We start from the raw sequence: 28000 nt of genomic DNA, 5'->3' as shown, positions 1-28000 counted from the left end.
AATAGTTTCTTGAATTGGTTTGATTAAGTTCTGCAGGCTTATATCTGTACAGTGGTGTTGTTATCAGTTCCCTGCCATCTTTGACATTCTTATATATTGAGACAAGTCATGACATAAAAATGTTACATTATAAGTTCGCATTACTAAAACAATGACATTAATGGTAAAGTGCTTACGTTGTGACGGTTGTGCAACGCACCAGAGCCTGTACTTATCTCTAATACAATATTGCTCCTGTATTTATACTTGTACTTTTCACATACAAGTTTACAAAAAATCAGGGGTGGTATTTTTTTGCGCAAACTACACAAAAAGTTTCACACAGGTTAACCCATATATGGTTTAACCGATCGTTGCATAGAATTACACTCCATGACATTAGGGGGCAACGGAACCAACACGGATCTTCTAAATAGTCTTGTATCTTTGAATCGATAGTAGAATCTTCTTAGTAAGGCCCTACGGTATTGGTCGAAAATTGTTCTTTCCTGCTACTATACAAAATGGCTGAAGTTGTTGAGCTCCAGAAACTGAAGGTGAGCAAATTATTCTAAATTGGAAACCAAGCATTTCAAACGGTTTGACGTGCGTTCTTGTATTGGTGTTAATAAGGGATTCAATTAGAAAAATGAATAGGAATTGTACTAATATCTTCTCTTTCATGCTGTTTTTTGTCAGTTTGCTATTCATCCAAGCTAGCTACAGCTAACAAGTCAACGTTAGCAAGGCAACTAGCTAAATCAGGCCACACTAACATATTTTGAATGGGCAGTTTAACACAGACTTTGTTGGTGTGTGCATACTATATGTCCTAGTTTTATATTAATAATTAGCAGTGTATTATTTAATCACAAAGGCCCCAGAGTCTGACTATATGCCTAGCTAGCCGCTATGCTAACCAACGTTGGCATGAAATGGTCAACGTTTGCCTTGGGCAGTTTAGTGGCCAAAATCCTGCTCTGCGTCAGTTCGCAAATCGTTTAACTCTAACCAAATGTGGTCCGTTGAGCTTTAGATTCTAAAATAATGGTTATATTCCACCCTGTTATCACACTACGTTCGCTCAGTCGCATTAAAGGGGACTTCGGCGACACTTCTGGTCATAACCGCGCATAGCTTTTTAAAGTGTTTGGAATTATAATAAATAAACGAGTCAATAATTCACGCTGTTGTATATTTACAGTTGTTGACCATTCTTTTGTAGTTGGCTGAACTCAAGCAGGAATGCTCTGCCCGAGGACTGGACACGAAGGGTAACAAAGGTGACCTGATAACCCGGTTACAGGCGTACCTTGAAGAGCATGGTATGGATGGAGTTGATTCTCTCGCATGTTCCTAAATCTGTGAATGCAATGCGAAGATATGACATTTCCAGTTAACTGGTTTGGTGACTGCATGGAACTTGACTAACATCTCTTTTGCCATGCATTTCAATGTTTATAGAAGTAGCTGTAGAATTAGTTCGTGTTCACGCATTTGTAGTGTTTGTTGGAATTGTTTGATCCGGTCCTGTTGGTTTTTGGATTTGTACTCCAAATTTCACAGATTAGTATTGTTCAATCAATCTAATGAGAATAACCTGTAACAAAACAAGTGTATGGAATATTTTCATTGCAGATGAGGAGGTTAATGAAGAGGAGGTTTTGGGTGATTTTGCAGAGGTAAGTTGTTTCTATCTGATGACCTAGTATAGACTATGCATATATGCCATGCCATAACCTGCCTTTGGTAGGCAATGGCTCCCTGTAAGAGTGTTGTGCTTTTACTTACCTGTTGATCACATTAGGAGAGCTTCTCCAAAGACGAGGCGTCCTCTCCCAAAGCAGATAAAACATCTGAAGAACCAGAGTCAGTGTAAGTATTGATCTCTCATCCTCACCCTGTTCTTTACTTTGGTCTTCATATATTGCTAATATAGGTGTATACTTCAGAACTTTAAACCTTATACTGTTGATATTTAGCAAACAGATCACACTACACAAAATGGAGTGTGTGGGGGGTATTTTCTTTTAATCCAGATCCATTGTTTGATCAAAGGCCTTGTTCACATTGGCAGCCCAAATCAGTTTTTTGGCTCATCCAGATTGATTTTTGAATGTGTGGACCTAAAGGAAATCCTACTGTTGGAGCTGGTTTGAAATGTGATTCCAATCGGATTTCTACAGATCCTTCTGACTTTGGCTGGTCAAATTAGATTTCAAAATGTCTTTTGCATCACTTGCAACATGACGCACAACAACATCGTCAAATCTAGAGTGACAGGAGTGCTGGAATTCACGCTGCTATTAGCTCAACACCAAATAGCGTAAACTGATTAGTTCATTACTTTGAGGAGTGTCAACATGACAACATGGAGATCAGACTGTGAACAGATGCCAGAATACATTCTCTGATGGCACTTTTGTGGATGCTTCTGTACAGGCAAATCTGGAACCTAGCGTTGTTGCTGACCCTTATGTCATCACCACAGCAACCCATGCGGATAGGTTTGCAATGTATGGACACAGAAATCCAATCTGATCACTTGCAAATAACGCTGTGGACAGTTGTCTCAAAAGATCTGATATGAGAAACAAATCCGGTTGCCTGCAGTGTGAACGTAACCTAAATGTATCCTCCATCAGTCACCATCAATGGTGCACTTCAAGTGACCTGACACTAGGGGGCAGGCCATGTGTGTCCAAAAATATGCTTGTGCCTCTCTTAGGGCTCAGATACACATACGCGTTTTTGTAAAAACGGGACGCGAGCAAATGCATTGATTCCTATGGTACGGCGCGTTTAAAGCGTGCGCTCCTTCTCCACCACGCGTTGCGTCTTTGAAGCGTTTTTTAGGTGCGCTTAAAAGTTGAAGTATTCTCAACTTTCCAGCGCAAGGCAGGGAAGCGCACCGCTTCTGTTTTGGCCGCCGCACTTTGCCAAGGCGTTACTGAAGCGTTTCTGCCTGAAAAAAGACGCGTATGTGTTTCTGAGCCCTTAGTGTGGTAGCTGAGATCTCTCTTCTTTTCCCCTCCTTTAGTACTGCAGAAAAGAAGGTGGTCAAAATCACTGCAGCTGAGTCTGGTGATGAGGTATGATTTGATTCTTGCTGCTTTGATCATCAAGTGCTTAAAAAGTTCAAAAAATGATCATGCAAAAAGTGTCTCCGACTGTAGAAAGTGTTTAAAACAATTCCAATTCCGGCTTATGTTTTAAGTTCACCAATTATTCTCAAATTTCAACTTTTTAACTTTATTAATGTTTATTTCTGCTCAAACTTATTTTCTTTACACAGAAGATGCAGAAGAGGGCAGAGCGATTCAACATCACAGCAGCAGCAGACAAGAAGGCTGCCCGTGCTGCCAGGTGAGTCCTATCCCTTAAAGTGGAGCTACACACAGTGACTTTAACTCAATCAGTGCCGTAGTTGTGTATTTGTTTAATCACACGATATCCACTCTGATGCATTATGTACATTTTACATTAGTTATCATTTAATTCATTATTAGAATCAGATTTTTCTTTGTCAAGTAAGTTTGCACGAACAAGGAATTTGACTTAAGTGGCTCTCAGTGTGCAGTGTACAACATAAACAGTGCAACGGTCTAAAAAGTGTAAAGTATATAAGGAGGAATGGCTATATACAGGAGCTGTGAATTGCAACACAACAATAGTGCAAAGAAGTGGAGAGTGCAAGAAGTGCAGGGATAAATATTAGGTGGTATGAGTATGAAGTTTATATAGTAAGGGTGGGATGTGTATTGTATTTGAGGATAATATAAATAAATATGTTTGCAGCAGTAATTGTACAGTGGTTTATTATATTGATCCAGGGTAATTGCACAGTATTGGATTATTAGTCTGTATCTCACTGATTTGCTTGACTTCATTGTCTGACATTTGATTTAATCATTTGATGGTTTGTGCTAGGTTTGGGGTGCCTGTCACAGCATCATCCGCTGCTGAAGGTGGGTAATAATCATGATTTGATTGGTGTTGGTCAATTATGTTTGCTCTGATATAGATCACCATAGTCGTTATAACTGCATTATCAATGTTTGTTTGTCTTTTTTGCTCTTAAAGGTGCCTCCATCAGTGCCAAAACCCCTGTAAGTACTTGTCTGTCTGTGTTTGCTAATTTGACACTTTTTCTTTTTAAAACAACTTTTCATCTATTTAAAAGAGGTCACTGGGATGAGTCATACACTTCAGGGGCAGATGTGTATCACAGAAGGGGTAAAGCAAAGCTTGTAAAACGAAGTGTAGGAGCAAGAATTTGCTTAACAAGAGGGAACTTGGTTGGTTAGCTGTCAGGAGTTGCTATGTCTTTAGAACAGCAAAGTTCTGCCAACAGCATCCCTTTTTCAGAAGTGGACAAAGTTTTATTGTACCCCCGAACCTTAGCTGACTGTTTGGACACCCCAGGTTTTTAAAGGGGTGGGTTAAATTTTGTTTAAAGATGTCTTTCAGAGCCACGTAGTCTGGGTTAGAATTGGTCAAGTGTCAGCCTTGTTGGTGGAACAGGCTGTATTTTTCTTTTGTTGCTCTCCTCTGGGAGGTATTACGTGTGGGTTCTCTCATATCGGCTCTCCCTGGTATCAATCCTTTCAAAATGGTATCAAAACCTAGAAGGGCCTTCAGAGGAAGTCTCCAACCACTCCCAGAACAATACACAGGCCCTGTGGAATAACCCCCCAACCTCAGTAACACTAACAGAGGAAGACTATGTCCTTGAAAATATTCTTTGTATCACTCCCTCTGCTTGTGTAACCTTCTTCAACTTCCGCTGGAAACTTGTCGCTGATGCTAATGCTTTCAGACACGTTTCCAGCGGAAAGACCTGCAGAGGGGGCTTGAAAAGGGATGCTTTAACCGTTTTACAGCTTCTCTGCCGCTTTGTGTCGTGCATATGCAAATTAGCTTAACTCTAGCTCTGTCAGAATTAATCCAGTGTCAATTATACAGACATAATCATATAAGCACACTAGACACTTTAAGTATTGTGTACAAGGCACAGTTTGCGAATAAATGAACTTTCCAATTAAGTCAAATTTCAGGACATTTAGTCCTGGGTAAACTAACCATGTTTCACATACATGGTAAACAAAACCCTTGTTTTGTTTTGTCAGAATAGTGCCTGGACCTTCTGTCATTTATTGCTGACTGCATTATTGACATGTCTTCCCAACAGCACAGTTGAGTGTAGAAAATGCGGGGCATTGGCACTGCAAACAAGCAAGCTAATGACCTTAAATTTCATGGTGTCACTTACTTTATAGTCTCTTTATGATTGCTGCCAAGTGGTGAGCAGTGAAAGATTGTGTTTATGTGGGTGTGGGTGGGGTTTGGCTGAATATAAATTCCCTTTCTCCTTTGACCCCCCAGGTCAGCGTGGAGGTCCTGAAAAAGAGAGCTGAACGCTTTGGGATGAACGTGTCCTCCATCTCCAAGAAGGTATTTATTTCTTTCATCAGTCAGTAAAAACAAACACCTGTCCTCCTTTTCTGTTGGATGACTGGAAACAAAATGACAACCAGGCTTTTAGCTAGGCATGCGTCTGTGCGTCTTTTGGACGCACTGTTCTAAAATAATAAGAAATTGGACGCAGTACTTTTAGGCAGACGCCCTACAGACGCCTTAAGTTTTTTTGTCCCTTTTTTCACTCAGTCAAACTTTTTTTAAACGTGTTCACAATAACTCTCAACATTGTTCAAACGTTAATGAGCGTAATCACGTTGTAACTCGTAAAACAACAGTTTACCGCTATTAGGGGTGGTGAGCCGCATGCAGCTCTTTGCCGGCTGACGTGTGGCTCGGCTCCAGCGCAAGTGCTCACTGACTTTTCTCTTGGTGTACAGAATTTTCATATAGTAAAATAAACATCTAAAATGCATATTTTGCACGAAATACAGACAAAAAGCTGTCCGATTTGAATGGGTTATTTATTCATGTATATTTTGTCATCACGCGATCTTGAGAGATGTCTTCAAGTAACGTTAATGTTCCAAACATGAAACATTCTAATGTGTGCACCCAGTCGCAGATAGTTACTAGCCAGACTTACTAGCAGTAGCTACTGAAAGAATGCCATGGATCCAGCAAAGCGTAAAGCTAAACGAAAATATGAAGATGAACACCGCATGTTCTTGCCTGAATGGAAGGAATTATTTGCGGAGCGAAATGGAAAACCCCTCTGCTTAATATGCCAACGTCACTGTCGCATTTTAAAGCCTCAAATTTGGAGCGCCTTCTCTCCACACACAATGCTAACATAGCCCAGGAGTTCCTAAAGACACAGAGCTGTGCAAGCACAAGGTACATACTTTGAATTGAAACGTCAGTCAGAGAAACAGACTCTGCTTTTTTTTTTTAAATGTACGAAGTACTCTGAAACGGTCACGTTGGCATCGTATCATTTGTCATGGAATATTAATCGAGCAAAAAGTCATAGTGAGGGAGTTTGAAAATTGAACAGAGGATGTCTGACATTAACTATAATAAGCACCTATCTCAGCAGATGTCTTCAATATGTTTATGTTTGTGCCATATTTTAAATCTACATTTGTTAATTTCTCTTCCTAAAACCCACTAGAGGACACTATTTAAGGTTATTTAAAAAAAAAAAGGAGGCAACTGCTGTGATTAGGCTCTTCTCCAGGCACAGTCTGTTTCTCTGCTTTGTTTTGATCACAGTCATTGCAGAGAAGGAGTCCTCACATAAATATGTGGAGGCAAAGGGTATAGCTGCTCCTTAGCTTTCTCTCCCAGGTCAGGGTGCTCCTGCTTCACACATATCCAAAACAAAATCTTAGCGGATGTCTTCAATATGTTTATGCCATACAATACATCTAAATTTGTTAATTTATCTTCCTTAAACCCACTAGAGGACACTATTTAAAAGGTTCTTTTCAAAAAATCTTATGGGGGACCATGCCCCCAGACCCCCCCTAGTTTTGCTGGGTCACTGGGGCTTCGCCCGTTAGGTTCAATTACAAAATGGACCCCCCCTTAAAAATTCCTAGCTAAAAGCCTGATGACAACCGTTATGGCCTATAGTTTTTTTGTGACAAGGTGTGGTGTTTAATTAAAATTGCAATGTGCTCATTTACAACGATTTGTTGGTTGGCTCAGACTGGCTTTAGGTTAGGCAAAGTATCTTAACCTTCAGAGTCACCGCAGAGAGGTTCAGGCACTTTTGTGGTTCTACCAAATAATCCTACTGTTAAAAGTGCTGAATGTAGTGGCAAACTGTTTTGGTCACTTGAGGTGATTCTCTAAGATCTTCGGTATGCTAGAAGCATGCAAGCCCTTATTCACTCCATTCATATGAAAAACTAAATGGCCATCTAACATTTATGACCCTGCCATTGTATCAAAAGGTATGGGAGGGTTAATGGCCTTGAACCATCCATATGCAGAGGGGGGCTATTACCCCCATCATAAAGGCTGAGATATTCTTCTACGACTGCGTTACCGTGTGGCCACACAGTCCGTTTCGACGGACTCGTGAACTTTATATTTTTTTGTCGGTTGGTGGGTGTCACAAAGCAATAATAATTTAAAAAAAAACTATGGCAGACGTATTTGTACAAACCCCGTTATTGTACCTGAAAAATACATCTGAGGCGATTTGCGAGGTGTCTGAGCCAGCCCTTTAATACTACCCAGAAGGAAAACAGCGACGGATGGATGGATGGATAGTTGCTCAATTTGGGAGGTGCACGTCAGGGCACGGAGAGGTGCTCGGAGAGGGTTTGCAACGACGTAAGGGGGTCTTGTGTGTCTATGTAAAAGGCCGATCATAAACTAGGCTTAACACAAAGCCTTTCACAAGGGTCTTTTTGGGAAAAACACAATTATTTTACAGAGATCTCCACACTATTTGCTGTATACACTATATCCGTACACATTAGGGCTGTCAAAATTGCTCAAAAATTACATTTGAATGTTCGTTTGGAAAAAAATCACGAATCGAACTATTCGAATATCTGGTTGGCTATTTTACCCAGTTGCCGTCAATACGTCAATAATGTGACAAAACCATGGTTCAAATTAGTGGAATATATATATATATATATATATATATATCAGGGATGGGCATTCGATTAAATTGTCTTAATCGATCGTCGGGAGAATTAACGCTCGATTTTTGATTCATCATTAAAAAAAATTATATCAAAAATGAACTATTTATAGGCTATAATAAAATGCAGTGAAAAAAGATAGAACACAGCGTGTTCCTCACTGAGATCTTTATTATAAGATTGACAACTCTTGTGGCAGTTAAACCGGATCCGTTTAATGGTTACACTTGAAGAATATGCGCTGCTGTACTCTTAAGCAGCGGCGCCGACAGCTAGAAGCCGGTGACGGTGCTCATAAACACAACTTACTCGGTTAGCCTACCTAACAATGAATTAGGCTAATTAACAAAGCTCCATTAAAACAACCAGTAACAGTATTATCGACAAGCAATTCAATTCACCGCTAAAGAGAATATTAATAGTTAAGCCCTAAACCTACAAGTCCAGGGGCCGTATTCACAAAGCTTTTTATCTTACCACTAAGAGTGCTCCTAACTCGCGCTAAAACATTTTACGTAGGAGTCATTTCTTAAAAGTGATTCACAACGCCTCTGAGACCTACTCATACTAAGGATAATACAAACTCCTAAGCTTAAGATAAAAGCACTGTTGCTATGGATGACGTCGATTCTCATGCACGAGTTTAGAAGGGGTGAGGACGGTGATTGGTTGTTGACAGGCTCTCTCATTAAAAACTCATTCCTGATGTCCCTCTAACAATCCCACTATATCAACTGAAAATAAGAGAATAACCTAGGCTTCAAATTAAGTCATATTAAATAGTTATGGACAGTGCAGTTAGCAGAATGCACACGCATGATGACAAGTTTGTGCATCCAACGGGAATGACACTTTGCACGTTAAGAGAAATAGAGCGATCAATATAAATATGGCAATTGCATGTAATCAAGGCAGTAATAATTAAAGCACCCAGCAAACTGTTAGGCTATTATATTTCCAGCCCTTGACCACTTCAAATATCAGCACACACGGCCCTTCAAGCCCTCCAATCTTAATTGATCAAAGCGAAACGAACGTAAAACGTAGCCTAAGCGAAAGCTTACTGGTCCCAGGACCAATAGCCACTGTCACCCCAGCGGCATCCAGCTGGTCAGTTCTCAAAAACCTGCTGCAGACCGCTCTCCGTTGAAATGCACGAGTCATCGGTACATCCAGGCCACGGTGGACGAAAACGTCCTCATCTTTTGATGGGGCAATTATTGTAATGTGTGTCCCGTCACTGGACATTCCTGCGATCGCCATGGAATTTACTTTGATCTTGTGTATAGGCGATTGTCCAAAGGCAACTGGATAAACTGTTGGATGATGTGGGGTCTACAGTGCGTTGATAGTTTGATGAATTAAACGGCTGACTGATGATTCCCAGTGTCGTCATTTGCGTTTTCCGCGAAGCCAAATAGGCTATCTTTATGTTTCCAAACATTTCACTTCGGAACACATCGTTGTTTAAAGGAGTCATTGCATCCCGCGCTAGTTCTACGACAATATTAATACCTTCACGGTTAAAGCAATGTCTTATCAATTCCAAGTCGGCTGCAGCCATCTTATTATTTTTTGTGAATAAGTCTTAGTGACTTAGGAGTCCTCATGAGAAGTTTTAAGCTGTCTTAGACTTAGGTGCTACTTTTAGGGATAAAATACTTTGTGAATTGCTCTTAGTGAAGAAAAAATAGGAGTCCTAAATTTAAGACTGACACGCCCATTATTTTTTGGAGTTTCTCCTAAATTCGCCACTTATGAGCTACTTTTAGCCCTAAGATTCTTTGTGATAACGGCCCCAGGTGCTTAGAATAACAGCTGATAGTAAACGTCAACTTTTAAGATGATTCTTGACCAGTGCCAATTTCAAGCTGTCATTCCCCGGTTTTCTAACCAGAAACAATAACCCTGGAACGTATTGAAAACTAGTAACTAACTGTTAAAGCACACGTTTTTAAAACAACCATTAAGCTAGCTTGGCTACCTTTTTGGAATCCTTCAAGCCAAGTTCGCCAGTAATCCTAGGTTAGGTAGGGATGCTAACTTAGCCACGGTAAGCTAAGTGATGGAGGCTGTAGCTATTTCCAACAGTGCTGATAAATATGGTGGGTTCCAAATGTTTAATACTTACTTAGTTGTGTACTGTCACTAACCATGGTCGGATATGCGTTGTTCAAGTGGTACATCATTTGAGTTGTGGCCGAGTTGTACTTATACACAGCTTCGCAGTGTTGTCAATGAACGAAGTCATTTTTTTTTTATCAAAATGGTCCCACGCTACACGCCGTGACCTTCATGTTTACTTTTGAAAGACACGGAAACTTGAAGGTAACTGAGTAGTTTTTTCAAACATTGCCCTTGTTTGGTAACATTTTAATTGCTGCCACATAGCGAAATCCATTGCATTCCTTCAAGACTCACACTACGCAACAGAACGTGCATTAGTTTTATCGATGAAAAAATAATGTCATCAACGAAATTCTTAATGATCAATTATGATTATGATTATGATGCACCGATATGGAAATTCTTGGCCGATACCGATGTTCAAAACAACAATCTAGCCGATACCGATATTTGTTTATTTTGTTTTTGTTGTTATTCATTCACCCTTTTGTGCCAGAAAAATTATGAAATCATTATCTTAAAAGCAATATGTTAAATTATGTCAGCCCTTTATCACTCTTATCTTTTAATGAGCACAAATTCAATCAGATTTATGAAACAATCTTTAGTTTAGTTTAACTAAACTTTATTTAATATAATATCACCAGGCATCAAGACATCATTTGAACTATAAACAGATGCTTGCAATGCAGCCTTACAAAACACAAGCATAAACCCTTAGGGAATGCCATATAAATTCAAGATTAAACGGAATATAATACAAATTTGTTAAATTAAATTACAGCCCAATACAAATATTTTGTTAAATAAATTAGGCTAACGTGCTAATGTTAGAAAGCTGGCTGGCTGACACCTCGCAAATCACATCAACCATTATTGCTGGTAACAATAACGGTGTTATTGGAAAGTACAGTGTCTGTAACTTTTGAAAAACCTAAGCAAGAAAACGCAGAAAAATGTACATTTACATACAAAAACACAGCCGTCAGCAGAGTTTGTTCCGCCATATTTGTTTACAATTTGCAGTGGCCGGAGGGAGCTGGCACATAGTCCTGCTCACCATTATTGGCACCCCTAGTGAATATGAGCAAACAGGGTATGAAAAAATATGTCTGTGCTGTTTACCCTCTTGGTGTTTCACTCAAAATATTGACAAAAATCTTACCTTTTCATTGAAGTTAAATTATTGTAAGAAAAATCCACGGTTGAGATTAATAAATATTTTTTCCCAAAAACATGTGTGCCACTATTATTGGCACCCCTAGAAAAATCTTATAATTGAAATCTAACTGAAGTATATTTCCAGTCATGTTTTACATTTTTAAGTTCACCTGTTTAATTATGAACTCTTAAGAGGTTAACCATGATTTCCTGTTCCACTGACGTACAAATATGAGGTGACACAGGCCAAATTCCATTAGTCATTCATCACAATGGGAAAGATCCAAGAACACAGTGACGATCTGCGATGAGTTGTTGAGCTGCACAAATCAAGAAATGGACACAAGAAAATATCGTACCAGTTGAAAATACCCATTTCCACTATCATGGAAATAATAAAGAAGTTTAAAGCGTCAGGTGATGTTAAGAATCAGCCTGAAAGACGACGTGTGTGTACATTGACCCCACACACCATGAGGAGGATGGTTCGACTTGCAAAATAATCTCCAAGGATCACAGCTGGAGAATTGCAGACATTAGTTGAGTCTTAGGCTCAGAAAGTCTCCAAAATTACCATCAGACGCCACCTACATCACCACAGGTTGTTTTGGAGGGTTGCCAGAAAAAAGCCTCTGCTGTCAATCAACAACAAACTAAAGTGCCTACAGTTTGCCAAATGGAAGTCAGACTTTCAATGGGACTGAGTTAAATGGTCAGATGAGACCAAAACAAAGCTTTTTGGCAAAACAACAAAGGTGGGTTTGGCCTAGACAGAAAGAAAGCCATACAGAAAAGCACCCCATACCCACTGTGAAGTATGGTGGCGGATCTTGATGTTGTGGGGCTGTTTTTCTTCCAAAGGCCCTGGACATCTTGTTAGGATACATGGTATCATGGACTCCATCTAATACCAGCAGATATTAAATGAAAACCTAACAGCCCCCTCTAGTAAGCTTAAAATGGGCCATGGTTGGACCTTCCAGCAGGACAATGATCCGAAGCATACCTCAAAATCAACACAAAAATGGTTCACCGACCGCAGAATAAAGGTTTTGCCATGGCCATCACAGTCCCCGACCTAAACCCCATAGAAAAGCTGTGGGATGAGCTGAAGCCGAGTCTACAAGCGTTGACCTCAGAATCTGAAGGATCTGGAGAATTACTGTGTGTAAGAATGGTGTCAGATCCCGTGCCATGTGTTCACCAACCTTATCACGCATTATAGGAGAAGACTCAGCTGTTATCTTGGCAAAGGGAGGCTGCACAAAAACATTTAATTAAGGGGTGCCAATAACTGTGGCACACATGTTTTGAAGAATAATATTTATTTAATGTAAAAAAATCTTTTTCTCTCAATTATTTTACCTCAATGAAAAGGTAAGATTTGTATTAATATTTTGAGTGGAAGACCAAGAGAATAAATAGCAGACATATTTTTTCATAGCTTGTTTGCTCATATTCACTAGGGCTGCCAATAATGGTGAGCAGGACTGTACATGAATGAATGCATTGATGACCTCACCTTGAAAAATGTTTTAAAATATTTGAAGGTGTCTTATAAACACGGAAGAGACAGAATAACGGATTTTGAACAGTCCTTAGTAATACAGCATTTTAAGAGTTTTTGAGCACACTCTGTATGTAAACATGAAGCACATGTAGTACCTGTTGCGCGAACATCGGCCAGTACCATCGGTGAAAGTCAAGTTTATTACCGATAGGCCGATAACATTAAAAGAGGCGAACATCGACCGATACCGATGTACGGCCGATGCATCGGTGCATCCCTAATATATATATATATATATATAACCTATTAACAGCCCAGTAACGTGTAGGCCTAATCATGAAAAGCCACAACTTTGTATCGCTTTCATTTCACCACCACACCTGCAAGCGCGAAAACTATAGTAATCTGAAGAAGACGCCAGCTTCTGAATGTTACAAGGTATGCTACTGGTAACCTTCCTTGCTTTGCTTACCATTTATCGAGTAGGCCTATTAAAATCGATAAAGAAAAAAATGCATGTCGCCTACGTCTTCCACCATGCCAGCGAAAGGGCCAGCACAACTACGCACCGTTCGGATTCATGAAAAAAAAGCTGTCTCGGACTTTGCCGAGAACATTGCGTTACAGCAGCTTTCACCAACCAGACTACTAGCTCCCCTGAGCTCTACTTCGGATGCTTATTGAATGGCATAGCCTGTGTAAGTCCAGCTCAGAACAGTTGTGAATAAGAAAGAATCAATGATGAACGTAGGCTATATGATTTTGTAATGTAGTGCAACCGTGGCTAAACTACTGTTATTCTCAATGAAAAAAAATATATTAGGCTATAAGAACGATCATCGCAAGCAGCACTGCTTCCCGGACATCTGCGGAGTGGGAAAGGGCTTTTCGAATGGGAGACAATTTAACTAAGATGGACAACTGCGCCTCACTGCCTTATTGTTTGCTAAGTGTGTCGCAGGATTTATTTTTTTCCCCCGCAGAAACCAAATAAATCGGTTTGGGGAATTCCAGATATAGCCTACTTGCACCTAACCCACCCTATGCAGTAATGAAATTGGCTTGCATGCTCAGTCCACAATGTGCCCTACACAGCTGGAGGAGAGCGGCTTGCTTGGTGTTATAAGTTATAGCCTAAAAAGATAGAGGCGCTTGTACCGCGGGAGTGTTTTTTCACATTCGAATATTCATTTTCACGTTCGAATTCGCGTTTTTGGATACTATTCGAATTCGAACTTCGAATATTCTTTGACAGCCCTAGTACACATGCAAGCATAAAGCTTGACACAAATTGCACTCCATAACTGTCCGAACGCATTCTACTATACGAGTAAGAATACAGTTAATAGAGCTCACATAGTTATTGTGTTGGTCTGCTTATGTGCTGCGAAAATTGGATTTGGGAGTTGAGACATAATTGATTGCCTTTTTCCTGGCATCACTGACTATGCCACAGACTTCAAAGGGTTAAGCCAGTGGTCCTTTGCATGTATTAGTGTTCAAGCTTTTCACAAACAAAAAATAGGGGCACGAAGTGTATTTCCCTAAATTGCATAAATTCTGACACGGTCACTTCAGCTCTCCAAAATTGCTTGCTTGTGCGTAATAAATCTCGCAGGTCGTGACGAGAGCTTGGGCACAGTCCAATATTGTGACTAATAAACCATAGCCTGACCACCCCCATACATTCCACCCTGAACACTATACCCCTCACCTGCCTTTCTCTGTTTTTATGATTATTTTGTCCTCCCTCTCTTCTGTCTCTCTTTTTTTTTTTTTTCTTCCCCCCCCTCTCCTCAACGGAAGCTGTGGTCAGTGGGGGGCAGATATAATAGCCCCTGGTTGGGGGCAAATGGCATTACGAGAGTGCAGCAAGAGAGGGGCAGCCCCTTTCACTGGAGGAGCCTTTGTGAGCTGTCGGAAGTGGCCTGCGCTCCGCTCTGAGGGGGGCAGGCAACAATGCCTGTTGTGTAATGTCAGCAGCCCGCTTTCCCTCCCAGCACCCTCAGCCCTCCCTCCTGTTCCCATCCCTCTCTCCCTCTCCCTCTCTCTTCATGTATCTATCTATCTATCTATCTATCTATCTATCTATCCACCCCTGCCCTCTTCTCCTTTACTTGTAGCTGCTCCTTAAAGGAAGTTGAGACAGAGCTTTTAAGGACATGCAAGTCCTCTACATCATACCGAGAACCCTCACGGGTTCACCGGAAAGCCTTGCACTTCTCCACCCAACACCCCTCCCCTTTCTACCGGTCACTGCCAGTGTACCTCTAAGTGCTGTAAAGCTCCCATCGGATTTCCTTTCACAGTTCTACTGTGAGGAAATAGCAGTCAACCTCCAGGCCCTCTTGTCCTTTTACGTCAAGGGATGTCACTTTTCGGTTACACATCGACACTGGTGTGGTGTCAATGAGTGCTCAGACGTAATGCAGATAGACATTTTGCAAGGAGAAAAGTCCATTCCCCTGGCAAGGTCTTATGTCCTATACACTACGTCAACGTTTGCATCACAGACAGTTCATTCAACTTTCCAAACTGTTTTCCACCAAAGGCTGTGAGATTTGTTTTGTATAAACCTTTAATTATATCTCATCTGCCAGACCAAATGCGTGTTTGTGTTGGTCTGTAGCAGCACTAGTTGACTGCTACACTCGTTACCAGATCTCAAAGATGAGCTTATCAATACAAATGTTTAGTCATTCATCCCTCGACACCACTTAAACCACCACTGCTTATATTCAAACCCTTGTTTCTACTGTAAAACGACAGGAAGATGAGCTCATTTTACATTATGCCTCCTTGTTGGTTTTCACACCAAAAATATGCACACACAAATACACACACACACTCTTGTACCCCTCCTCCGGGCCTATTTACCCTGGTGGATTATCGTGGTCAAAGCTAATAGGTGATGACAACAGGGAGAATGGCTCTGTCAACCACGGTAATTGTAGCAGAAGAAGAAACTGTCACTCTGGCCACCCACTCAAGGGGGACCCGGGGAGAGGGCACAGGCCAGAGAGATGAGCTCATACGCCTCGGCCACGAAAAGAAAAGATTTTGTCAAAGAAAGTCCTGCATCATTGTGGTGGGAGTTTACTGACGTAATTAGGATAATTAGCATCAAGGCAGATATGGGGCAATGATATATGGTGTGCATTACATTGCATACATTACATGTATTTGCAAACTTTTCCACAAAGTGATTTTTAACTTTGTTATTAATAGGGCCAGCAACATTTCATTTTGCGAGCACTTGAATAATAATAGTAGCTTTATACCTCTACCGTGTTACATGGTAGCCTAACCAGTGACGGGTTGTCATGTCTCTAGTCTAATTGTTAGCAGGCAGTTATAGGCCAGATACATCTCAGTACATTGATAATTATTTGTTCCTTGAAGTGAAAAAATAAATAAATGTAGTGTCAATTTAAGAACAACGTTATTATCGCACAAATGATGTTTTATCCGAGGTATTCTTTCAAAACTTAGGGCCAATCTCAATACTTCCCTTTACCCCTTATCTTCCCCCTTACCCTTGAAATTGCGCGTTCATGTGAGAGCTAGTGGTGTCTTAATACCCAATTTGATCAAGATTAAGGGATAAGATTGAGGGCTTTATATATACGTATACCACCACTCCATTGGCTTATATGGTAGCTTGCCAGCTAGATGCTACATACACTACATGTAAGTATTTTTGGCTTATAATAATTCATTTAAAAATGACCACAGTCTTGTTTCGTGCTCTACACAGTTGTATACATATATATTTGCAACCATGGTCTTCATTGAAACTTTTTTTTTTTAAATCGCTAGTTTCATAGCTCATACAGTCACGCACGACGTACCCGAAACCGAGTGCCGTCTCATTTCATAGGGGAAAGTTTTCAGCCCTTGGCCCTTACACTTGCCAGTGCTAGGGTTAAGACAAAGACAAAGCAAAAGGGGCAAGGGGAAGAATCGAGATTCGGCCTTAATCTAGAAGTAATTTTCTTAAACATGAAAGGTGGAGTTGGCAATACTGGAGAAAGATTATTGGTATTTGAACACCACTTGCTTCAGTGCTCCTTCAGATGCCTCAACAAGCAAACATGCTGCTATGAATTTCTGACTTGTGTAACTTTGCTAGCAAGCTGTCTACCTTTTGGGTAGTTACCTTGCTAACGTTAGAAAGCTGGCCCGAACACCTCACAAATCACTTTTTTTGGGGGGGTACAATAACAGGGTTTTTAGATTGTGTTGTGTTCATTTCTCAAACTTATAGAAATAATTGTGTGCTTTAAAAAGCCAAACAAATTACAATGTTCAAACAACCATCTACAAAGTTTGGTCCGCCATCTTTGTTTTCCTTTCTTTTATTTAATTTTTCATCTAGCACTCTTTGAATGTTTGCATTAACGTGATTTGATTAGCTAGCGTCTGCACTGGAATGTTTGCTGCTGGAAAAGTTTAACTTTTATCAATTTTCTACTGCAAGCAACACAAGTGAAGCAAAGGATTGACATGCAAGGACACAAACAGAGCTTTCAAAGTGCAATGGAGTAAAAACTACTGATTGGTTGTTAAGATTGTTTTTGCAAAACTACATTGACTGAATAGAGGATGAGGCTCTTTACCCTTGCCTGGTCATAGCGCTACTATGACAATTTGTGTTGTTGCGACCTCCTTTAGCTGTTTCTTGGCCATCCCATCATCTTGACAATGCGATTGTGTTGTGTAGTTCAGCGTGTTAGCATGTGCCAGATTTACCGTCTCTCTCTCTCTCTCTCTCTCTCTCTCTCTCTCTCTGTCCCCTCTTCCCTGTCCTGTGCACAAGCACGAACGCCTCCCGTTGCTAATTGGCTGCAATAGTGTTGTGTAGCTTGGTCAGTGTGACTGTTTGTTTCCCATTTACAGAGCCTGGGCTGTGTATGAACACCGGATCTTTTTTCAGTGCACACACAGCAGATGCACACTAGTGGACAGTGTGGAGAGAGTGACTGAATTTGACACACACAGTATTGTTTTAGAATGGCTTACTGTACCTTTTTAAGTCAATCAGATAAGATATATTAAGGGTGTTCCATGTTGCCACCCACATATTTCATATAATTTATGTATGTCTTGCTGCAGCCGTCTTACATTTTTACGTATGTCCTTTCCACCAACCTTTCTGTTCCGTTCTCTTGTCTCATTTGGCCAGCTGAGCTGCATTAAATGTGTAGGCCCCTCAAAGGCCTATCATTAATGGGTGAAAATGCACTCTTGCATTTGCCTGGCAAGAAGGGCAAATACTGAGAGTTTGAAAGGGAGAGGGGTAGTGCGTGAGTGAGGGAGAGAAAGAGGACCCCTGTGTTAAGATTTCCATGGAGCCCTCTGTTAAATGGTGAACCTCGTAAAGCACTTCAGCAGTCGATGATTTCTTCTCTCCTTTGACACAGGTTTTATTTGAGTACGGGAGGAGTTTGGCGTGGCTTTAACATGTGTGTGTGTGTGTGTGTGTGTGCACATACACACACACCAAAACTCTTCCTCACACACACACAAACTCTTGCTCACACACATTTGCCCCTCACTTGTCCAGCGTAGGCCTTAAGAATGGCAGTCTATTGTTTGAGAGTGAAAGGCTCTTGTTTCAGCTGTGTAACTAACTCAAGAGCTTCCTCCATACAAAGAGAGCTGCCAAGGATCCAACCGCCCCCACCCCCCAAATTGTTCTCGTTCGAGTGACCGGGGCCGATTAACTGTTCTAACCCCCCCACCTCATCTGCTTTCTGCCGTTACCTTGACTTTTTCGAAATTGTCATGGCAAATGTCTTTACACACAGCACAATAATGTGTTTATTTACCATGTAATGATCTGCCGCATTTGTAAATTCATGTAAGCTACAGGTGGTCGTCCCTAGCAACATATTTATTAGAGCTTTGTCAATTCAAAGATAGCGCTTTTGTCAATTCAAAGATTAAGTTTATGGACATTAGTTTAAGTATTTTACTTGTCATTTTGAGTTTTTAGTCTTATGAGATCAGTTGAAACCTGGCTATTTCTCATGGATCTTTGGAGCAGTAGTTATGTTAATAGCACAGTCCTTTAGGGAACCCTCAATAGACAGTTAACCTTTTGGTATATGCATTTTGCAGTTACAACATGGTCAACATAACCTGACCCTTCCTATTTCTTAGTTTTAGCGCTTAAGATGCTGCTGGTGCTGATAAAGTAGCGGAAGGAAATCTGTAGATTGAGTTCATGGAGTGCTGGTCGGTCACCAGGTTCAGTTTGAGACTTGCGCTTTGCTCATGACGCGGAATGAAAGCCACTTACCACCACTTAATTGCACCCCTGCTCTTTGCCCTGTGTCATTCGCTACCATAGATGCACTCTTCTTCTCTCCCTCTCATGCCTTCTCTGTTCTCTTATGCTTTCTTCGTTGCATGAGGTCATCGTTTCAGCTTTCTGCCAACTAACCTACTTTGGAGAACCCAGTGAAATGCAGCTTGCCTTACAAGACTTAGCACTGTATTTAGTCTTCTGTTGTGTGTTATTTTTTCTGTCTTTTTTTCCCATCCAATTTATTACGTAAGCTTTTAAATGTTATTAAAGTTGGTAAGGACCCTGCTCATTATTGGATTACAATAACCAGTTGTTGACCTGTTTCTACCAGTGCATCCCTCTTTCTCCTGTATGTTTCCATTTGCTGGAAGGGCGCAGGCTTTTGGAAGAAAATGAACCACCCTTTAATTATTATTCATTCATAGTTTATGTGGCGCTTTAAGGAAGTGAAAATGTTGTTTTGTATATTTTGTCTCTTTATGAACTTAAGCAGAAAGGGTAAATTACTCAAAGCAGTGTCTGGCAGGAAAGATGCACTTTTGTGCAGATTGAAACCCATTTTTGGACTGACATGATATTTTAGTAAATTGTAAGGTCATCCTGCTCATGAATATTCTGAAATGATTACTCATTTCATGCCAGAGTTATGTATTAAGACCTTGGACATATTCAAGCATTTTGAGGTATTGGCTTGAGAATTTTTTTCATTCCAAATGTCATTGGATCAGAGGGGGGGCCCTGGTGCACTTGTTTGTTTTTTTTTAGGCTATAAGACTAAGGAGAGTATGGCCTTTCAGTCTTAATCTTGCAAGGTCTGCTTCTGCTGTGAAATATTTTCTGGAAATCAGTTGCCTTCCTTGGTAACTTCTACCAAGCAGGTCAGAAGTATATTGGGAGTGGATTATGTGATGTCTTGATAGACACAGATATCTTGCCTGACTTTATCATCTCTTCTCTTCACCTTTTTCCCTTCTTGGCAAGTTCAGGTTGGAGTAGAAAAGGTTATATACACTGCACCCAACCCCCCCCCCACACACACACACACACACACACAAAATAAAGGGCTCAAGATATTATGTAATTATAGTTGCGAAAGCCAAGTCAGAGGTATGTGGTTTTTGCCGATTCAGGGTTGTGGGATAGATTTGCAACCAGTGAGTGCACAGAACCCCACCACCCTTTACCTCCCCAAACCTCATTTCCTCGTTCAGGGGGAAACCCTGGGGGGCAGGGGCGTATTTAGGGGGGGGGGGGGGGGGGGTCAGATGCCTAATGAGGGGGCCCCAAGGATGGAACGGAGAGTTGGACCAATCTGACCCTCCTGTGGACCTGACAGCATCTGGGGAGCCTGGCCGGCCTGATGTGATTGTTCAAATGACTCATTAAGAGAGTGGCAGTGGACAGAACCCTTCTGGCAGCTGCTGCAGCAAAGGAGAAAGGAGGTGAGGGATTGTGGCTTGGAGGAGGCGATGGGAGAGCGAGAGAGACAATGAGGTGAAGGTGGAGGGAGGCGGGGGTAGGGCTAGGACAGGAAGAACTGATAGGACTGACCTGGAGAAATTGATTGTGATTGGTGGACAAAACTATTTAGAATGGATGTCATGTACAGTTCAAGGAATCTGAGAGTTATAAGGAGTATTTTTTTTTAGGTGATGGGGGAGAGAAAATTAGGCTTGATTTACTGAGTATGATGAACTGTCCTAACCTACTCCGGCCAAAAAACTTCTGCCCCCAAACTTGGACCCGTATTCACAAAGCATTTTATCTTGCCACTAAGTACTCCTACATCCCACTAATAATGACTAGAGGTACTAGAAGGTTTTTTTCTAAATCTATTCACAAAACTACTATTGGCGACTTTATATCATCCCCTATAATCACAATATTCCTGAGGCAGTATCTTTTCAGTTATTCGGCATTTACATTCAAAAACACACTAATGTGGGACGATATAAACTGCTGTTTTCAGTTTGTTTGGGATTTGGTCTGGGTGAGTAAATTGGTGCTTCAGAAAGAAAGGTTAACACGAGCATGTGTATGATCACTTGAGAGCTGCTAGCTCTTCTCGCTCTCAGTTTTGACACTATAGTGCAGGCATCTTGGAACTTTTAGTTCAGCGATCACTTTGTTTACTTATATCGAGAATGGTAATCTGCACTGTGTCTAAAAATAAGGTTTCTATGCCATCTAGAAAAACTGGGCACAGATTTAGGCAGTGTTTTGAGTACATGTATTCTATAGTATAATGTCCTCTAGCTCCAATACTGGTTGATTACTTGGCAGCATTTGCATAAGGCAATCTGCAAAAGCAAAAGAAAGCACTGTCTAATTATAAATGAACACTGCCCTTTTAATCTGGCAATTCATACACACATAATGTATCTGACTTAAATTCTGTGCTTTGGCTGAAAAGGATTTGAGGTAGTTTTTTTTTTATGTTTCATTTTGTATTATCTACATTAGTGAACAAACGCAAGAATTGTTAAACTGCACGAGATGCACATCCTATAATCCTGCATTGTTCTTTGGTAACATTTTAGTCTGTGAATATCTGTCAAGGCATGTGGGAGGAGAGGTCTCCATTGGGAAATGTGAACTCTGTCCTGTATGTCCGCTAGGTAAGAGAACTAGAAGGAGAACTGGGCTGGTTTAACAGGCAGCACAGAATGAGCGTCCAGGCAGTTGATTTTCCTGACAGTTTACCCTTTGGCCTCTTGGGTAGACTAGTTGGAAGGAGGTGACGAGTGATCGCGGCCTAAGAGTTTGTGCTGATGGCCTTCCTGCAAAGCTGTGGAAGAGAAATGGGGGTTGGACGCCTGGCATGTTTGTGTTTGTCTTTGGACTTGGGAATTGATGAAGGTAAAGATGCCGGCGATTTGATGGGGGCAATTTCATGGTGACAGGCCCCTGACCAGCCCATGAATCAGAAGGCTTTGGCCATAGGGTGGCCAGAGGAAGAGGTGAAAGAAGGCGGGTGCTGGGCCCAGCGTAGATCCTGACACCCCACGTGAGCGGCCAGGGCTGCAGGGGGTCAAGTGTGACACATCATTATAACAATGTTGATTTAGTGGGGGCCGCAGCGCAACAGACCCCTTCCCCAGGGGCCCAAGGGGGGTGTGGATGTGCGGGGCAGTGGACAAGAGAAGGGGGCCCACCACTCATCGTGGCTGATGCAATCCGTCGACAGCTTGCAAATCAGCCCCTCACCCTTCTTAAATCTGGAGACCTTCCCCCTCTCTCCTCGCACCCACCAGAGAAAAGAACTATCGGATGTCTTCTTTTTTTTATTATTATAATTTCTTTAATATAAGCATGTCTCAACATTTGGGCCTAGTATTGTAGGTGTGTTGGTTTTCATTGGTCATCTCAGCTGTGTCTTGGGTAGACAACCGAAGCGGAACGCTGCTTCTTTTGTACGTTTGAACGTTTGTTTTCTTTCCCCTCCCTTCCCTCCGCACTCCCTCTCCTTCCATCCTTTTTAGAATGTCCATGACCCCTCACCTTTGAACCCAGGGGTTGGATTTGTTCTCTGTAATGTCGAGATTAGTTTTGACAATCTGCAGTTGTATTTGGAGGTCAGGTGAGCACTTCTCAGTTTGACAGGGGCCTGGCTGTGTCAGAGCTTTGGGCAACAAGAGATGTCAAATGAAATGTATTATAATCCATGTATTAAATATATATTTTTTTAAGATTAGTTCCTGAGGGGTAAAAACAAATGGGTAAAAACACATTTTTAATTATATATTTTTTGGTTATTGTTTTTTCGTTGAAGACGAGCCCCTCTTTTCTGTGGCCAAGATCGGTGGGATTTCAGCCCAAACTTGAGGCTCGTCCTCCTGCAGTGACCTTGCCACTTGAGTGTGGGGGATGGGGGTAGCTAGAGTGTGGATGGAGATGAATAGATGAGTAAGACTGACATGCATGCAGCAGGGAACTGAGATGTATGATTCAGTGCTGAAATGACCTCGGAAACCACTGCCACCCTCGCTTCAGCAGTCCCACTGTGATTGCGTTCGCCTTGTTATGAATCATCTGAGATTTTAGTCAAACATTCAGGTGATGCATAATGCAGGTTTTGAATATTGGCCTGATTACATTGAAAGTCAGATTTGATCTAAATCGCCCCATAGCTACTTGGAGTTGGTCAATATGTGTGATGCAACTTGTCTTTCATTTCTATCCCCTGTATCATTCATTCTTTGTCTCCTTATCCCCCCCCCCCCCCCTTTACTGAGCCCAGCCCCTCTGTCCCCCACTCCACCCCTCTCAGCAGCTCATTCACCAGAGTAGCCCTGAGCCACCTGGACCCGGTCGCCAGTCGGCCACCCCACTGATCTCCATATTAAGCCACCACTCAATTTACCTTGCAGCTCCTACCCAGGGCCAGCGACTGCACTCTCTCCCCTAGCATGGCATTGGCCTTCACCTTCTCCTCCACCACATCTCCCTCCACCCCTCCTTGCCCATCTCCTTCCTGATTTAAATTTGAACGGGGGTGTCACTGATGGGGCTTGCCCTGATGTCATGATTCTGATTGTTGTCCTCATCCCCCTTTTCCCCTGCCCCACCGCTACACAGCCTGCACCCAACAAAAGACAATCAAATACCCCCCCCCCCCCCGAATTGAAGGCAAGTAGTGAACTAATTTAATCTCTCTGAATGCCAGTGTCCAGAGCTGGTCATTTGTCAATTTCAATACATGGTTTAAAGAACATTCTCTTCAGTCATCTTGCTCATTACTGAGAAGAATTTTATTGTTTTTCACTTACGGTTCCTCTTCACTTTCTGTCTCTCTCTCTCATATATGCATACACACACACTTTCGCACTCTCTCTCTCTCTCTCTCATATATGCATACACACACACTTTCTCAGTCATTCAGAGTGAGGTATGGTGGCCATCTGTCCTCCTTCTTTACACAATAAAGGTCTCTTCATGACATGTCACATAATTACAGATCCCTGAGCAAATCTGATGGCAGCTCTGCTGTTAGTGGGGAGCATTCATCAACTATGTCTGCCACCGGACAAACAGAAGTAAACACATGTTTACACGAATGTACAACATTTGTCATTAACGTTGACATGGTTAAGAACAGAGGATGAACTTGATTTCAATTCAAATGGCTTTATTGGCATGAATGTACGATACACTGTTGCCAAAGCACTAATAATAATAACAATAGTAAAAATAAGAATTGGTAATAAGATTTCTTGATTTTGGGTTTCTGATTGTTCTGCTTTGGCTTAAAGTACAAATAAGGCAGCTGGGGGCAGCTCTGTGAAATGTAACAGATGTGTCGTAAGGCCTTAACTTTTGGCAGTGGGCGCTGGGGAAACTTGTAGAAACCACTGAAAAATCTCCTGCTCTACTATTTTGGCCAGGCCTTGTGCATTTCTACTCATTAGCTTGAAGAATAACTGTCACTAATTCAAACTGCTCTAGAATGGCTTGGTGAATAGAGGAGGGGAGAGGCCTTGGAGTCTCAGTGAGGCCCTGCATTTGGCCCAATATTGTTCTAGGAGGCCAAAAGAAAACACAACGAGAAGAGAGAGAGCGGGAGAAGTGCAGAGGGGAGGGGGAAAAGGGAAGAAGGGGGTAGAGTGTGCAGGGGGGGGGGGGGGGGTGAGGGTGGGAAAGCGAGGGGAGAAAAAAACTTGCTGCTGTTACTGAGTGAAATGAACTTGATGATCTCGACGGATGAAAATGAGATTGGCCAGCACTGTATCAACAGTGTCCCCATCCCAGAGCCCATGAGAGGAAGGTCACCCTTGACCACCACCCCCCTACCCCCACCCCCGCTGAGCCCCCAATGCTGGCCTTGTGAACCACGGGAGACCTGTGGAGCTTTTCAGTCATGACACAACACTCCCTTAAAGAAACGCAGCCTATTTTATATATGCCACACTGTAAAATGGCCTCTGTTTCCAAACAATCGACACTCTGGTTGAACATTTCCATTATAGGGGGAGCAAAGGGAGGAGGAAGGCAGAATTTGGCAGTTTGTTTGTGTGTGTGTGTTATATAAGGGACCGTATGCAGGACTTATGCTGAAAGGCCACCCTGTATTCGTTTAAAAAAGTTTTGCCATTTAGTTTTGCATGGTATGGACTCGTCATGCCGCGATCTGAATGTCATGATATATCTGGTTGGTGTTAACCCTATACTGTTGTGAGTTTGTTGCCATGAACAAGCAATGATGAAACACGTCATAAAATGCCATAAAGGACCACCCTACAAAATAATGCCGGTGCACAATAACAATGACTGATCATCTGCTTTTATCTGCCACCAGACCAAATGAGTTGTTTTTTTCTGTTTAAGAATTAAATATCCCATGTTATCAACCATCCCTCTTTCAAACACATCTCTTTTGAAGTGTGTGTGTGCAGCTAGCCACCTTGGGATGCTGGTGCTTGCAAAAGTAGGAATTTGGGTAAATCCACAGATGCAAGGTGGGTTGGGTTGGGGTTGTGGTGATGTTGCTCGTCCTCTTCCAGCCTCAACCAGAACTGTGGTGTGGGAGCGCAGGGATGGAGAGGACCTCAGGGGGTTCTGTTGTTGGAGGCTTGACCAGTGACCTGGAATTTGTTGGTTTGTTTTCGTTGCCGATGCCTTGCCAGAACTCAGTGTGTGTAAAAGCGCTTTCACCATGTCCTCTTGTAACCTTCAACCAAAAATCATCGCAGCAGCATGTCTCCCTTCTCCGAGCCATAACCCTCCAGTGTATTGTCCAATCAAACTGCATTTGAGATCTTGATAAGACCGTGAAAACAACAGAACATAAAAAAATTACCAGAAATTTAGGGTTAGGTAATAATTAGTAATGGAATATTAACTTATGGCTAGGTGGTTGTTCATTTTCCCCTTTTCATCTGTGTTGCACAGGTTGAGGAAGATGAGAAGCTGAAGAAGAGGAAGGAGCGATTTGGAGCCCAGACAAGTGGCGATGCGGCCGGTGGCGAGGACGCAGAGGTAGGCCAAGGGGTTCAGCTCCTGTCCTGCTGTTCACCATGCACCAGTCCAGCTAACTGGGCACCAATTAGGGGCTGCTGGTTCAGCAATCCAAGATGGAATGTTCAGAGGAGGGCAGGAGAGGGGAGGGGAGGGTTGGAACCTTTTGGAAGCTGCCATTAGAAGGTTTGAGGACTTGACTGAATGAAGTAATGAATGTTTGAGGACAACGCCCACTGGTGGCGTTTGACGCGCGTCAAGACATGCTTCTAGTTCTTTTGAACGGGGTAACGCCCACTTCTGACACACGTCAGCTTCAGAGTTTAGAACAAGATTCTATTTCTTTAGCATCAGGTTCAGAGAAATGGCTTGGTGTTCAATTAAATCCATGTATTTTGACTGTATTCAAGAGTTTGAGACAACTTTTATGGCACTGTGGGTTTAAAGCTGTTGCTACTAGAAAACAAACATTACCCAGGATATATAGCAAATAATATTGTACATTTCAATTGCACTGAAGCCCTGTGTTTCCATCTTGTTTTCACCATTTTGACCGGATCACTGTTAATGGGTACAATCTGTGACTGAGAATGTTGCCACCTGGGGTGTTGGCTTTTAGAATAAGAATGTTTGAGGACTTAACTAAATTAAGTAACAAATAGGAAGGATATATTTTTGACCTTTTTCCTTTTAAGACTGGGGCCAGCCCTTGGCTATAACTCCAACTTCAGCACCAATGTAAAGCCTCTGTCTTCATTTTCCATTAGGAGTTGTAATGTCGGGGACATTTGTTAAAAAAAGCAAAGCCATTTCCATGTTTTTACATTTCTAGGCCATACCCTGATCCAGCCCCAGAACTAAGAGTCAAAGGCTTTTCGGTAGACACCAGGGTTTTACCCCATAGTAGTTTAAGGATTGTTCTTCAGGTGATTGGTAAAAGTCACGGTTAAGTTGATGTAATTTATGGGTGAAGAAGTACAGTCTTGGATTGATGTAAATATGGTGCTGTTTTTGTACTTTTCAGGCCAAGAAAAGGAAGCGGGCTGAGCGATTTGGAAATGTATGAAGTTTCACTGAACTTTTTTAACTTTATAAAAAGTTCTTTTATTTTTGTATTTTTTTAAGTATCGCTAGTCATTTCTCAATTATTGGCAATGCGTTCAGTGTGTTAGTTCTGTGCATTGTTTTGTAAATTAAAAATTAAACTTAAACTCTGTATGTTGTGTGCTTATTCCATCAAGTCTTTTGTTTTTGATGTAACAGTGATTTGTGTTTCCAATAAACTTAATGAACTATAGGTATATATGCCAGAGTATTGCAATTTATAAATTGTTTTCAAATGTAAGTAACATCTTAATTCATTTGTCTCTGTTTCAAAAAATTAATGACTTCAGTGACCCATTTTCATGAATAAATTTTGATACATTTTTCAAATAAACCCAGTAGCCTTTTTCCATATTCTAGCCAGAAGCTAGCATGTTATGATGTTCATATTAATATTATATGTGTGTATATTCATTTTATATGTGTGTATAAGCTTAACACTGCTTGTCCATTTCAGGGCAAGGACTTTAATGAGTCTGAACAGATTGAGGACCGAAAGGCTGCTCTCGAGGGGGGGGTGTTGTGTCTTCCTGCAAGGATTATGTATAGCTGCAGGCAAGGGAAAGGGTCCTGTGGCAGGCGTAGGTATTTGTCCCCCAGGCCTTGGTGAGCGTGCTCCTGCAGAGCCCAGGGTGTTGGCCCAGCATGTAATGCCATAGTGGTGCTTTTTAAAAAGCCAACCAACCCCCCTCTGCCTTCCTCTGGGAACCAGGTGGTACCGTGTTCATTGTGAAGGCCTCACCCAGCTTGGTGACAGCTGTCAGTCCG

The 28000-nt window shown here is 41.7% G+C and overlaps 1 protein-coding gene across 1 annotated transcript; it reads left to right on the top strand.

Annotated features, from left to right (window-relative positions):
• Window positions 1–476: 476 nt before the first annotated feature.
• Window positions 477–27560, top strand: sarnp (SAP domain containing ribonucleoprotein). Its single transcript, XM_080846504.1, has 11 exons — window positions 477–536; window positions 1205–1304; window positions 1618–1661; window positions 1787–1854; window positions 3020–3071; window positions 3275–3345; window positions 3910–3947; window positions 4063–4088; window positions 5365–5433; window positions 26063–26149; window positions 27153–27560. The coding sequence occupies exons 1-11, from the start codon at window positions 504–506 to the stop codon at window positions 27192–27194; spliced, it is 630 nt and encodes a 209-aa protein (XP_080702630.1). The 5' UTR covers window positions 477–503; the 3' UTR covers window positions 27195–27560.
• Window positions 27561–28000: the final 440 nt, after the last annotated feature.

The sequence above is a fragment of the Sprattus sprattus genome, assembly GCF_963457725.1.
Source record: "Sprattus sprattus genome assembly, chromosome: 10".
Lineage (NCBI taxonomy): Eukaryota > Metazoa > Chordata > Actinopteri > Clupeiformes > Clupeidae > Sprattus > Sprattus sprattus.
The sequence above is the reverse complement of the archived record's forward strand: the minus strand, read 5'-3'. Positions and strand labels throughout refer to the sequence as shown.

Coding starts and splice junctions, on each gene's coding strand:
- sarnp (XM_080846504.1), top strand. CDS start 504: ATGGCTGAAGTTGTTGAGCTCCAGAAACTGAAG. Junction 1,305..1,617: donor GGCGTACCTTGAAGAGCATG/GTATGGATGGAG, acceptor TTTTCATTGCAG/ATGAGGAGGTTAATGAAGAG. Junction 1,662..1,786: donor TTTTGGGTGATTTTGCAGAG/GTAAGTTGTTTC, acceptor TGATCACATTAG/GAGAGCTTCTCCAAAGACGA.